This window comes from Hyla sarda, chromosome 5 (assembly GCF_029499605.1).
Source record: "Hyla sarda isolate aHylSar1 chromosome 5, aHylSar1.hap1, whole genome shotgun sequence".
Taxonomy (NCBI): domain Eukaryota; kingdom Metazoa; phylum Chordata; class Amphibia; order Anura; family Hylidae; genus Hyla; species Hyla sarda.
In genome coordinates, this window is record NC_079193.1 from 171,123,089 (window position 1) to 171,137,287 (window position 14,199).

Genomic DNA, 14,199 nt, shown 5'->3' on the forward strand with positions numbered 1-14,199 from the left:
AGGAAGGTACTGCATGCTTGGATAACTTTGCCTGAAGCCAAAAAGAATACCTATGGCTTCTCATAATAATGCAGATATATTAAAGAGGTACTGCAGCAAAAAGTAATCTGTCCCCTATCCACAGTATAGGGGATAAGTGTCAGATCGCGGGGTGCCCTGGCTCTCTGAGAGGAGTGCATGCTGGGGTCAGCACTCGCTCCATTCATTCTTTATGGGAGTGCCGAAGAGACTCGAGTGCTCCATTAATAGAAAAGAATGGAGCACGTGCTGTCACCAGCATGCGCTCTACTCAGAGAGCCTGGGCCAAGTGCATGAGATCGGGGGGTCTAGATGTGGGACCCCCTGTGATCAGACACTTATCCCCTATTCTGTGGATAGGGGATAAGTTAGTTTTTGCCGCAAACTTTACGTATGGTGGCTTCTAATTTGGGAATACATATAAAATGTTATGTTTTGGACATCTTATGTTTAAAAAGGGAACCGTCTAAAGAAAGGATCTTATTTCTACCAAAGCAGCCTTGGAGACTCATTCATGGATATAAAATGTATAGTCCAAAAATATGAATATATGAATGTATTTTCTACATAATAGGGATTATGCTACAGCACAAAATTAGATATTAGATATACGTTTATAGTTTTCTTATGCATAAGTGAACAAAAAGTACAATGACATTAAAGTATTTAAAGGGCACCCATCACCAGGACAGGTCCTTCTACATAAGCTAATTTATACAGTTACCCTAATAATACTTAATTGGTGGGTAGAACTGTGACCTCTAATGCGAAGTTCACACATTGCAGTGCTGCAACTAATTACTATTGCATTTTTGCCTTGAATGTCTGAAATAGCAATAATAAAATGTGCATACTACTGCAATTTACTGCATTAGCATAATCATGGTAAGGGTGCATTCACACAACGTTTTGTACATACGGGTGCCGGATCCGGCGGGGGGGAGGGGCAAACCGGGCTCTCCCGTACCCCGGCCGGATCAGCCCGTGATTCCATTTACTTTAATGACCCGACCGGAGTCAAACAATGACTCCGGTCGGCTCAGTTTTGACCCGTATGCGGTTTTGGACCGGACCTAAAACCGTAGTAAACTCCGGTCGGGTCATTAAAGTAAATGGAGTCACGGGCTGATCCGGCCGGGGTACGGGAGCGCCCGGTTTGCCCCTTCCCCCGCCGGATCCGGCACCCATATGTACAAAACGTGGTGTGAATGCACCCTAAAACAGCTATTTCAGACATTCACAGCAAAAATACATGCAGTAATTAGTCGCGGTACCGCAACGTGTGAACACTGCCTAATTAGCCTCCTAAAGTACCAATCAATGTTCTAGAAAACAGCTGGCTAAACTGATAGGCCCCTCCCCATAAGGACGCTCAGCTTTTTTTTGCATAGCCAAAATGCATTCTGTTTTTATAAAGTCTTAACTTTTCATCAAGAACATTTAAAAGGCCAATAATGGGTCCTCTTTGCCCCAATGCACAGATTAATACAGATGAGATTTTTTTTTTTTTAAGATACATAATTTAAATGTCTTATAATTAAACAAATAAAAAATATACATTGACAATGAGGTAACATCAAGAAATATTTGAATAAAAAAATAAATATAGGTAATAAAGTGTGCATAGAAATATCAGCGTAATGGTAAAAACAATATTCATCCATCCAGTATCTGGCAAAATACAAGATTTCCAAATTTATCACTTTTGGATTTTAGTCAGCAAATATTAAATTAAGGATACCTACATTTTTTTTTTCTATTGTGGATTGCAGTATAGAAAAAAAATATTTTGCTACTCAGAAACGATCAACAACGGGGCAAATGTTGTTAATAGATAGTATGGCTTTATTTTTATTATAAAGCTACCTTGATTCAACTGGACATAAAAATCTGATGGTTATTAACACTTGAACATCCAAAATAATCAGATTTGTAAACGGATACCTAACACTAGTATTGAATAAAAATGCTTCCAACATTAGAAAACGGCATGCTATTTTACTTGTATAAAAACATGTAAAACCCTTACTTTGTTTCAGCCGTTTATAAACAATATTCTCTCAATGTACTACAGACAATTAATAAAAGTAACATATCCTTCAATTGCATATTGTTGATGGATTCTGGGTAGCAACAAAAGTTTTTTCTCTAAATACCACAATACAAACAACATGATCAATAGAAAAACAGCATTAGGGTAGGGTCACACTTCGCATCATGTTTCATGCTGCGGATGTGCTGACGGCAGTCAGTACTGCGAGCTGTAGACACAGTGCCTGCTTGTAGCAGATGCACATCGGGAAATCCACCGCTATGAGCAGACACACAGAGCTACACAGCCACATCAGGGAGCTCACGCTTGTGACTGGCGTTGGAGCATCCGCAGTGTAAAATACAAAGCAAGATGCGCTACATGTGACCCTGTTGTAGGTATTGTGGTATAAGATATGACCCTACCCTTAAAGGAAGTCTGACAGCAGAACAGGGAGAGCACTGAAAACATACTTTGGCCTATGGTCGTGCAGGTTGCATGACTATGTTTTGATGCCCAGACCTACCATTATTCTAAGTGCCCAGAGCTTTTTTGCACTAAACAGTTGCCTCTCCTATCAACTCCCTAAAGGGGTACAGACACATGTTTGTCTCATTTACATTGAAAAATTCGGGGTCAATGATTTACCACAGGCAAATCCACAGGCAAGTTTTTCTTCATTGTGCAACCTGCAAGGTATGTTTACATTGCTCTCCCCCTCCTTTATATGGTGGTGTCAGCAGTTTCGAGTCTTCAGAACTACTGATAGATTCCTTTTAACTATAATGAGATTATTTTACAAAGATAAAAAAATATCTGCTGACTGTGGAACCAAAGCTATTCACAGGTGGATATGCTCTATAAAAGGGGTTGCCCAAAAGTAAAAAAAAAAAAACAGTAACAGCAAATCTTACAAAATCTTACTCGGTAAACCCCCCAACACTCTATTGCCAAACTTTTGATTGTCTCGCGCCAGTTTTTGTTAACTTTTTTGGAGTGATATACCATACTGGCATGTGACTGTTGCAGCCAATCAGTGGCCTTAGCGGAGATGCTTGAAGTACAGCATGTGGTTACTGAGGCTAGTGATTGGCTTCAAGCCACCATGTGACCTTAAATCGACCAGATCATCAGTCAGGAATTTAATGTAAAACTCCTTTTTTAAATTTAATCTTATTTTGTAACATTTGCTGCTGACCTTTTTTCATTTTTTATGTTTTTTTTTAATTCTTGGACATCCCTTTAAAAACTCTGGGACGTTAAGTAATATATATTTTTTACACTATAAACAATATTTTTAAATTACAGCATATCATACATTGCAGAGGACATGAAACAGAGTAATAAAGATATATATACATAAATAATACATATTACACATTATTCTATTACAGTTAGAAGGAATTGTTGGTGATATTTGAACCTCAGACGTGATGAGAGCTGATAATGGCACCTGGGAGGCCAGAGTCGGGCTGTCAGAATTAATAAGTGAATTTATCTTCTCTGCTTCTTTATTACATGCATCAATCTAAACAAAACAAAAGTACATGCTGAGAATTTAGATTCATCTTGTATTATAGAGTCATGAATAGGACTTAAAATATGCATATTTTTCTTAACATCTGTCTGCGCATCAATATTTGTTATGTAGTGTAAAAAGATCTTAGATAACTTTTTATAAATAATCAGAAAGCACTTGTTCTTATACATACAGGGTAACATTTGTTTTATTACTAGATATTTAATATAGAAAAACTATTATTCATATATTTTTGACAGCATTATAGATGAAACCAATGTATAACAGTATACGGGAGGGTTGGGAGACTGCCCTGGCCTGGGCTGTCTCCCGACCCTCCCAGATACTTCTATCCATGAATAACCCCTGGAATCCTTGCTTTTTGCATTACGACTCCTGTAACGAATATATCCGAGAGATAGGACTGCAGAATATCGCATCTGCAGCGGCAGAATGTTGCACCATGAACTTACAAGTAAGTCTCCTACTTCATTGCTAGAAGCCTGATGTTATAATCGCTATGTCATAGATAAACACTTGCAAAAATATTACGGCAAGTGGTAGTGGATTCCTCTGGACCACTGTGGAAGATGACGTGAGCCGTACCAGGGAGCGAAGTCTAAGGGGCCACTGGTTTTCACCAGAGCCCGCCGCAAAGCTGGATGTTCTGGATGTGCAGCAGGCAGCACCCAGGTGGCTACCCCTGGCACGACTCAACCACACAGGCTGCTAAGTGTATCCTGACTCAGGAGAGATGACACGTAGAGAGGCTGGCAGGAAGGCAGAACAGGCAGTACAGAAGCGTAGTTAGGACATAGCAAGGTCAGTAGGCTGGGGGCACAGGAGCGTACTCAGATCACAAGCGGAGTAGTCAGGAACACAGACTGCTTTCTCTGAGGCACTAGGCGCAAAGGTCCGGCAAGGGGGTGTGGGAGGTGATCACACTTATAGACAAGGCTCAGGTGAAAGCAACAATCAAGGGCGCACTGGCCCATTAAATTTTAAAGTACCGGTGCGCGTGCCCTAGGAGGCGGGGACACGCGCGCTGGTGATGCAAGACTACAGGAGGAACAGCAGATAGGGAAGGTGAGTGACGGCCCGAGATTCGCATGCGGGCACGAGCAGGGGAGCGCTCACGGCCAACGTGTCCGGCTAGAGCGCTAGGTGTAACAATAGAACATCTATTCTAGTCATTTTTTCATGTCCCTAATTCTCAAATAGTGCTGGTTATATAAAACATATGTACATTTATTTCCTAATTATATGACCTACGGGGATCCATATACTAATTAGCAGCAATTTGGGTTAATTTCCATCCCCTCTTGGAAGCGTGGGTGTTATGCATAATTTTTCTAGCAAACCTATATGAACTTGTATTCCAACTTTCACTACTAGTTGCTATTTTCCCCTTTAAAAATACAACTGTAAGAGAATTGGGAATTAATAAATATTTGGTTTATACATTAAAATTTACAATGTTTGGGTCCGTTTGCATCTGCAACAGAGGTTCTGCCACATTTGATAAAGAACAGATACCAAGCGGGACCCATTATAAATCAATGGGCTCCTTAAAAAGCCGGTGGTATCCATCGTGTAACATAGCTGGCTCTTCCTCTTGGTTTTCTGTTATTAACAACACAGGTGTAAACAGAGCATTACCGGTAAGGCTAGGTTCACACTGCTGTTGTGCTCCGCCCTGTTTAAAGGCTAGGTTCACACTGCTGTTGTGCTCCGCCCTGTTTAAAGGCTAGGTTTACACTGCTGTTGTGCTCCGCTCTGTTTAAGGTCCATCCAGTTCAGTTTTTATTTTTTGCTGACCGTTCGGAACACAACTAACACCGCTAGTAGCACACAGTGGTAGCACACAGACCACTAAACAGATAGATGGGATGGGAGGTATGTATCACTAAGGATTCTTGCCTCAGTGACATAAGACTGGAGTTTTGGTCCGGGTTTTGGCAGGTGACTGCAAATTCTGGAGATAAAGTCACTCCCATACTCCAGTTCTGGCGTGTGTTGGTGTCCTGAACCTGATCTCACAGGTGTGCGAGAACTGCCAGAGAGCAGAAGAGATAAGATGTTGTAAGGCAAGACCAGTTTGTCTCTGGTATGTTGATACACTGCACCAAAAAGATTTTTGGGACTGAACCGGCCAGGTTTTGGGTGAGACGCTTAGAAGTATATGTTTACTTAAAGAACGTTTAAGTTTTTATTATACTGCATACTATATGTATGCAGAAGCATACCTTTTGTTTGGCAACAGATCCAGGCAAAACCACCCCCACATGTGATGTCCAATAGCTGCATGATATCGCAGCAAAATCAGTCACGTCATGCAGCTATTGGACATCGTGTGTGGTCGTGGTTTTGCCCGCACACGATTATCGGCCCACAAAGGATTTTAGAAATCTCCCAATGGCCCTCGGTACAAAAAAAGTTTCCCCACCCCCTCTGTAAAGCATATCTCTATACTGTTAAAATGCCCCCTACTACAAATTAATACTACAATTTTTTTTTACTTAAAAGTGTTACTGTTTTAAAAAATAAAATTCATAAAAAAATATATATATATAGTCATGTCACAAGACATGTCAAATGTTTTGATTGGCCCAAGTCTCAGTGCTGAAACCCCCACCCAGATCTCAAGATGTAGGCAGGTGAAGCATAAAATAATGAGTTATTCTTACCTGTATTGGTTTTGTTTGATTGTCGACTGGCACGATAAGGACAATAATCTCTGATTCCACACTGAGGTATCCAAACACATCACACTGAGGTACAGATATGTGAAGTCTTATTTTCTGAAGTATGTCCAATATAAGAATAGGCCATTTTTTTGTTGCCTGTGAAAATTTATTTTTTATTCACTCTCAAATTTCAGACAAATATATCCTATTGTTTTCACACAGATAGATGGCACCAGAAGTGTCTGAAAGCGTAAATAAAATGCCCTTCCACCTGAGATGAACATGCACGTTTATGGGGGACTGAGCAAAGATAGATGCTGGTCATCGTTTGTTTGACCACGGTCTTGTGTCTGTGGCCTGGCTTTCATGCTTTTATAACAATATTTTGTAAATTACCAATCTCTCAGCTGAAAATAATATTCTGCATGCACAATACCATGGATTAATATGCTCACTCTAGTTTCTAAGGCCAGGTTCACATATATTTTTGGCACGTATTTTGGTATGTATTACACACCTAAAATACATGCCTTACAATGCTGCAATGTGTGCTTCCACTGTTTTCAAGGGGAATACGCAACACAGTTCACTCTGTGACCATGAAAAGAGGTGTTACCTACAAGAAGATATCTATCTGAATGCGGAACACATCTGTAGCAGCATACTTCTACATTCAGATAGATCCTATACATTCATCTTCTCATGGACATAGCTGTGCCTTGGCAGGTACCCCTTCCCCCTCTATTTCTATTATTCAACATGCACCGATCTAATGCTCAGGATCGTAGATATACAACATACTAATAAACAGACTTCAGATGATTTATAATGCCTTTAGAGAAGCTTTCTGGCACTTTCTTTTATTAATGGACAATCCTTAGGACCGGCCATCAATATCTGATTGTATCTTATGTGAATCCAGAAAGATACAAAAGGCGTTCTGCACTCACCGCTTCAATGCTGGCTATATGGCTTCCATCTCGGGCTGTTAATCCGGCACGGTTCCCAGGACGGCGTGGGGAGCTCAGAGGCGACTGCCGGCGGTTTCACGCATAGGAATGCGCTTCTTCCGGCCTCCAGAAGAAGCGCAATACTATGCGTGAAACCGCCGCCAGTCGCCTCTGAGCGCCCCACGCCGTCCTGGGAACCGTGCCGGATTAACAGCCCGAGATGGAAGCCGTATAGCCAGCATTGAAGCGGTGAGTGCAGAACGCCTTTTGTATCTTTCTGGATTCATATTAGTGATTGCTGTTCGTTTTGTTCTAGCACCGCCGCTGCTGAATTGTTTGTTAGTTACCTGTCCAGGTGCCATATTGTCCATCTTGAAGGTCTGCAGAGTAAGGTATCGGTGCCACTTGTTTCTATTATTTTTTATCTGATTGTATCTTGTTGATATGTACTGTTAAGCCATTTGTCAGTCCTGTGGCACCTGCAGCACATAGTGAACGCAGCAGAGAGCAGACAGCTCTGAAAGTTGTGTAGTGATTGCTGCAGTAACCTTGCACAGGCCCTACACAATGTGCAGTGCTATCTGCTTGAAGCCCTGTTCACTGAGTGTCGCAGGTGTCACACCTCCAGCAAACTGCTGATCAGCAAAGTGTCAAGTTAGGCATCAATAAAAAAAAAAAGAGCTGTCTGTCTAAGCCCATTTAGTCTGATACTACCCAGACCCATGTATGTAAGCTCATTCAGTGTTATAAGGCCCAGAGCCATGTATCTAAGCCCATTCAGTGTAATACTACCCAGAGTCATGTATCTAAGCCCATTCAGTGTAATACTACCCAGAGTCATGTATCTAAGTCATTTAGTGTGATGCTGCCAGAGCCATGTATGTAAGCCCATTCAGTATGCTACTGTTCGGGGCATTGTATTTAAGCCCATTCAGTGTGATGCTGCCCAGGGCCATGTATGTAAGCCCATTCAATATGATACTGCTCAGGGAATTGTATCTAAGCCCATTCAGTGTGATACTGCCCAGAGCTGTGTATTTGTTTTTATAAGTATATTGATAGATCAGTATAGATTATTGGGTTACATGAACATTAGTTAATATAAATATATAGATTTGTTTGCATAAAGTTTCTTCTAGGAGAAAAAAAAGGAAGAAATAATAAATATTTCTACCATTCTGAAGTAGTAGAAGCAGGCATACAGCTGCTTAGGCACTTACGATCATGTGACCACACAGTGCCGAGGAGGGATGAGCGTGTACACTAAGAGCAGTGTGGGAGGTGATGGGTGGGGAACATGTAAGTTAGAGGCGGTGATTTATCAAGGTGGCTACTAAACACGCAGGAAACAAGCAAGAGTACCCCACATTCTGGAAAATGCAATTATGAGCAATTTATACATTCTACATGTCAAAAATATGAAAAGCCTTAAAATTATTAGTGTATATTGTATCTATTTATTTCTACATGGAAATTAAACTGTACCTCAGCAAATCTGTCTAACTTTTCTTTGTCATACAAGATCCTTAGAACTCCAGCACACAAAGGACAGCATGCACCTGTATAGAAAACAGCAGTTCATAAATATTCAATAGAAATACAATTAAAGGAGTACTGTGGTGCTAAACTATTTTTTCCCCTATCCAGCGGTTGGACATCCCCTGTGATCTCCTGCCCAACACCCTGCTCTCCGCTCCATGCAAGGAGACTGTCGACCCTAGCATGAAGCTGTGGTCAACATGCCACCTTCGTTTTATCTTCGGCTTTCCTAAATGAATGGAGGTGGGAATGGAGGGGGAATGTCGGGCACTGCTTTGTGCGGATGGTCAACACCACTCCATTCATGGGGAGATCAGGGTGCTGGGCCGGAGATTGCGGTGGGGTCCCAGTGGTCAAACCCCCTGTGATCAGACACTTATTCCCTATCCTTTGGATAGGGGGAAAAAATTGTTTAGCACCATGATACTCCTTTAAATGCTTAACATCTTATGCTGCAATACATAATTTGATAAAGTACAAAATATACAGTGAAGGAAACAATTATGTGATCCCCTGATGATTTTGTACATTTGCCAACTGACAAAGAAATGATCAGTCTATAATTTTATGGTAGGTTTATTTGAACAGTGAGAGACAGAAAAAAAACTATATCAGGAAAAACACATTTTAAATAAGTTTCAAATTGATTTGAACCATTTGAATCCATATCAGTCAGCAGGATTTCCAGCTCCAAGGTATCTTTTATACAGGTAAAAAGCTTAGATTAGGAGCACTCTCTTTAGAGTGTGTTCATACACTCATGTATTTCATTGCAGTTATTAAATACAAGGACAGGAATGGATTTAAACAGAGCAGGAATTTTCTTTATACGTGTCCTACATTTACAACCTGTTTCTGGCTTTGTACTCATAAATTGCAATTAAAAACCTTAACATGTAAACAAAGCCAAAAGGGAGTGCTTCTAATCTCAGCTTGTTACCTGTATAAAAGACACCCACCTGTCCACAAAAGCAATCAAACAGATTCCAAACTCTCCACAATGGCCAAGACCGAAGAGCTGTCCAAGGATGTCTGGGACTAGATAGTAGATAGACCCACTTATAAAATTACTGTCAATCTCCCTCGGCCAGGGGCTCATGCAAGATCTCACCTCGTGGAGTTTCAATGATCATGAGAACGGTGAGGAATCAGCCCAGAACTACACAGGAGGATCTTATCAAAGATCTTAAGACAGTTGGGACCATGGTCACCAAGAAAATAATTGATAACACCCTACTCTGCAGAGCCTTCAAGGTCCCCCTGCTCAAGAAAGCACATGTACCTGTCTGAAGTTTGACAATTAACATCTGAACGATTCAGAGGAAAACTGGTTGAAAGTGTTGTAGTTAGATGAGACCAAAATTGAAGAGAATTGGAGGAGTAATGCTGCCTATAAACCCAAGAACACCATTATAACCATCAAACATGGAGGTGGAAACATTATGCTTTTTGGCATGTTTTTTTTTTTTACTAAGGAGACAGGACAACTTCACCCCATAGGGACGAGTGGAGGGGACATATACATAAACCTTGGGTGAAAAACTTTTTCCCTTAGCCAGGGTTCTGGTTGGATATTCCAGCATGACAATGACCCAAAAACACGACCAAGGCAACAAAGGAGTAGCTCAAGAAGAGGCACATTAAGGTCCAGGAGTGGCCTAGTCAATTTTCAGACCTTAATCTCATCTATGGAGGGAGCTGAAGGATTGAGTTGCCAAACATCAGCTTCAAAACTTTAACGACTTGGAGAGAATCTGCAAACCTGGTGGCCAACTACAAGAAACGTCTGACCTCTGTGATTGCCAACAAGGGTTTTGCCACCAAGTACTAAAGTCTTTCAAAGTTTTTCAAAGGGGAAAATACTTATTTTACGGCGTAAAATGCAAATCAATTTATAATTTGTGTTTTTCTGAATTAGGTTATTTTTGTAATTCTGTATCTCACTATTAAAATAAAACCTATCATTCAAATTATAAACTGATCGTTGCAAACATACAAAACATACTTTTTTCCTTTCACTTTACACATACTTCCAAGTTCAAATGATTACAAATGCTTTTTTTTTTTTTATATATATATATATTTGAATTCAAGAACAAAAAAATTATTGTTGACACTGTTTAATTGTCTGAAGGAAGTTTTGCACAACAAATACATGTACTTACCAGGAGGTATGACTGCTTTACAGCCAAACTTTGGCTTGGTAGGGCACTTAATGGAAGCACATTCTGAATGAAAACTGTTCTCTGAGAAAATCCCAACATCTTGACAGCTGCCATGATAATCCACAGCAACGCGGTCGGCATAAGCACTGCATACATTACTGTATGTTTCTCCATTGTGTCCACAGACTGGTTCCGTAGACTTGCAAAAATGCTATAAAATTTTAAATGATCTACAGTTAGATAATATTTTACATATTAGACTGTGGCAAACACCTGATGCATCTGAATTCTGAAATCATAAGAAAAATAAGACAAAGGCTCAAATTTATTAATGCTGTCCTCAATTTAGAAAGGATTAAACTAGATGTAACGGGCAGATACTGGGACAAATTTATCACAATGGGGGACACTGTATAATACATCTTTGGCACATCTTGCTAGACATATTTAACATTATTCTCTTTCTTACACCACCACTTGGCTGGCTTACTTTACACCAGTATTTTGCACCAAAGAATGGTCTCTTTCATTTACAAATATAGAGCATATTAACTTTCCTCCCTTTCAAGACACTTTTTGCACCTTATCCCCAGATTTAAAAAGTATGTAAAACAGAAAATAAACTTAATACATGCCATGCACAATTACTTAGGGCACAATTTGTGCCAGACAGTTGATGCATTTTCCCTGGATCTCTGCCTATACCCAGGCAGTTTACTTTTAATAAAGGCTGATAGGGTGAATCAACCAGCACACCCCAGTGACTCGAAGTCCCAATCCTTGCCAGTATTATAAGGCTAGTTCACACTACGGAATTTCCGCCTGCAATTCCGCTTTGAAATTTCAGGCAGAAATTCCGCTTGCTAAAATGTATAGTATAGTGAATGGGTTTCCGTTCACAAATTCACACTTCAGAATTTGTGAAGCGGAATTTGTGAATGGAAAATCGGCTTGGAAATTTCCGCCTGAAGAATGGCGTTGCTCATTCTTCAGGAGGAAATACTTGCGGAACACATTCCAGTCTATTGGAGACTGCAGTGTCCGCACTGTCCTAGCGCTGAATGATTCAGTTGGCGCTGGCCGCACTCAGAATCTCAAGGTGGAAATTTTCTGCCCGGAGATTTCGTAGTCTGAACCTAGCCTAACTATGATTTCTCTGAAATACCACAGCCTTTCAGAATGAATCATACACCTTTGTAACAAATGGGGCCTGTCATTGTTTCCTGCCGCCTATGCAGCAGGACTTGTTGAACTTGACTTGTTAATGGTTTCATCTATTCTTTACACACAAAAAAAAATCTCATGAACTGAGCCAGATAACATAAATGACAGAAATAAGCCGCACTCTTCATTCAATATAACTTGCTTAACACAAAAACAAGACTAGTAAAGCACCAGGCTGAGATGGTATAGATCCATGTTTGCATGTAATGCCCTGAAATTGATGGGCCATTGTGTCAAATTTTCTTTACGTGTTATTGTCAGTTAAAAAGTTTTGACATGTCATGTAGACATATCAAAAGATTTGACCAGTTAGGGTCTTTATATCTAGCAATCGGTGGGGGTATCAGCGGTGAGACCCAGATTGATCTTTTCACATGTCTGCGTGACGTATCGAATGATTAAGGTGACAGTGTTGCTTTATTATTTATTTTTATTTACAGCATACGGCTATGTTCACATCAGCATTGTGAAGCTCCTTTAGGGAGCTCCGTTACAACAGCTGATAACGGGGTTGGGACGGAACCAGAAAGATTCCATTCCCTTTAAATGGGGTCCATCGGGGTTCCATTAGATGCCCATTCTTTTACATGACTTTTGTGGACAAAAAAACTGACATGCCGTCTTTTTTTTCCCTGCTAAAGTCATGTTATTATAACTGAATCCGCCAAAGGAGCTCCATAACACTGATGTGAACCTAGCTAAAGAAGCACAGAATGTTTACATAGTTCAAACTATATCATTTTATAAGAGGAATACAGTAAATCTAATTCCAGGGGTTCATAAAAAACAGGCAGTGTCTAGTTAAAGATAGGTTTACATGTCTTTTTTAGGGCTGCCACACTGAAATGAGAAAAATGTATCAAGAAACAACTGAACAACTGTAAACGTCTGTGAATTCAATGTACAAACACTTGGTCCATCTCAACTACTGTTACGCCTAGCGCTCCGGGTCCCCGCTCCTCCCCGGAGCGCTCACGGCGCCTTTCTCCCTGCAGCTCCCCGGTCAGTCCCGCTGACCGGGAGCGCTGCACTGTCATGGCCGTTGGGGATGCGATTCGCACAGCGGGACGCGCCCGCTCGCGAATCGCATCCCAGGTCACTTACCCGTTCCCGTCTCCTGCTGTCATGTGCTGGCGCGCGCGGCTCCGCTCTCTAGGGCGCGCGCGCGCCAGCTCCCTGAGACTTAAAGGGCCAGTGCACCAATGATTGGTGCCTGGCCCAATTAGCTTAATTAGCTCCCACCTGTTCCCTGGCTATATCTGAGCTCCTCCCTTGCACTCCCTTGCCGGATCTTGTTGCCCTTGTGCCTAGTGAAAGCGTTTTGTGTGTCTAAAGCCTGTGTACCAGAACTTCTGCTATCCACCCTGACTACGAACCTTGCCGCCTGCCCCCGACCTTCTGCTACGTCCGACCTTGCTTCTGTCTACTCCCTTGTACCTCGCCTATCTTCAGCAGTCAGAGAGGTGAGCCGTTGCTAGTGGATACGACCTGGTCACTACCGCCGCAGCAAGACCATCCCGCTTTGCGGCGGGCTCTGGTGAAAACCAGTAGTGACTTAGAACCGGTCCACTAGCGCGGTCCTCGCCAATCCCTCTCTGGCACAGAGGATCCACTACCTGCCAGCCGGCATCGTGACAACTACTCATGTAAACCAAATATTGTCCAATTAAGGATAGTGTATTAAATGCAGAATCACAGGGGAATTATAAACCAGGAATGTACTAACGGCTAGAAACATCATTATAAAGGATGTGCCTGGCTGAAATGTTGTATTCCTGGTTTACAACTCACCTCTGATTTTGCATTGAAAGCATGGGTGTAAATAAGTCCATTGCTTGATAGGGCTAGTCATAGGAATTCCAGAAATATTTTTTATATTTATTACTTTTTGTTATTTACAAATGAGGCTTAAAAGCCCAGATGTTCCCCAGCATGGTAAAATCTCAGGTAAGTGCAGCCCATGTCCTCTTTATTACCACCTACTGACCCGCTTGTATCCGCCTACTCTGTTTAATTGGGGAGAGAGATAAAAGACAGAAACGGTGCTAAAATAGTGCATAGTGGG

General features: G+C 41.3%; 1 protein-coding gene across 3 annotated transcripts in view; it reads right to left on the reverse strand.

Annotated features, from left to right (window-relative positions):
* Window positions 1-1,222: 1,222 nt before the first annotated feature.
* RECK (reversion inducing cysteine rich protein with kazal motifs) overlaps window positions 1,223-14,199 on the reverse strand; it is a 115,850-nt gene continuing 102,873 nt past the window's right edge. For 2 of the 3 annotated variants that reach the window (XM_056520738.1, XM_056520739.1), the window contains 4 exons: window positions 10,911-11,121; window positions 8,692-8,765; window positions 6,257-6,412; window positions 1,223-3,578 (listed from right to left, as the gene is read on the reverse strand). In XM_056520738.1, coding sequence (XP_056376713.1) covers window positions 3,363-3,578; window positions 6,257-6,412; window positions 8,692-8,765; window positions 10,911-11,121 — 657 coding nt within the window. In that variant the 3' untranslated portion in view covers window positions 1,223-3,362. Of the gene's footprint in view, window positions 3,579-6,256; window positions 6,413-8,691; window positions 8,766-10,910; window positions 11,122-14,199 lie in introns of those variants that run through there. The other variant, XM_056520740.1, reaches the window with a different exon arrangement.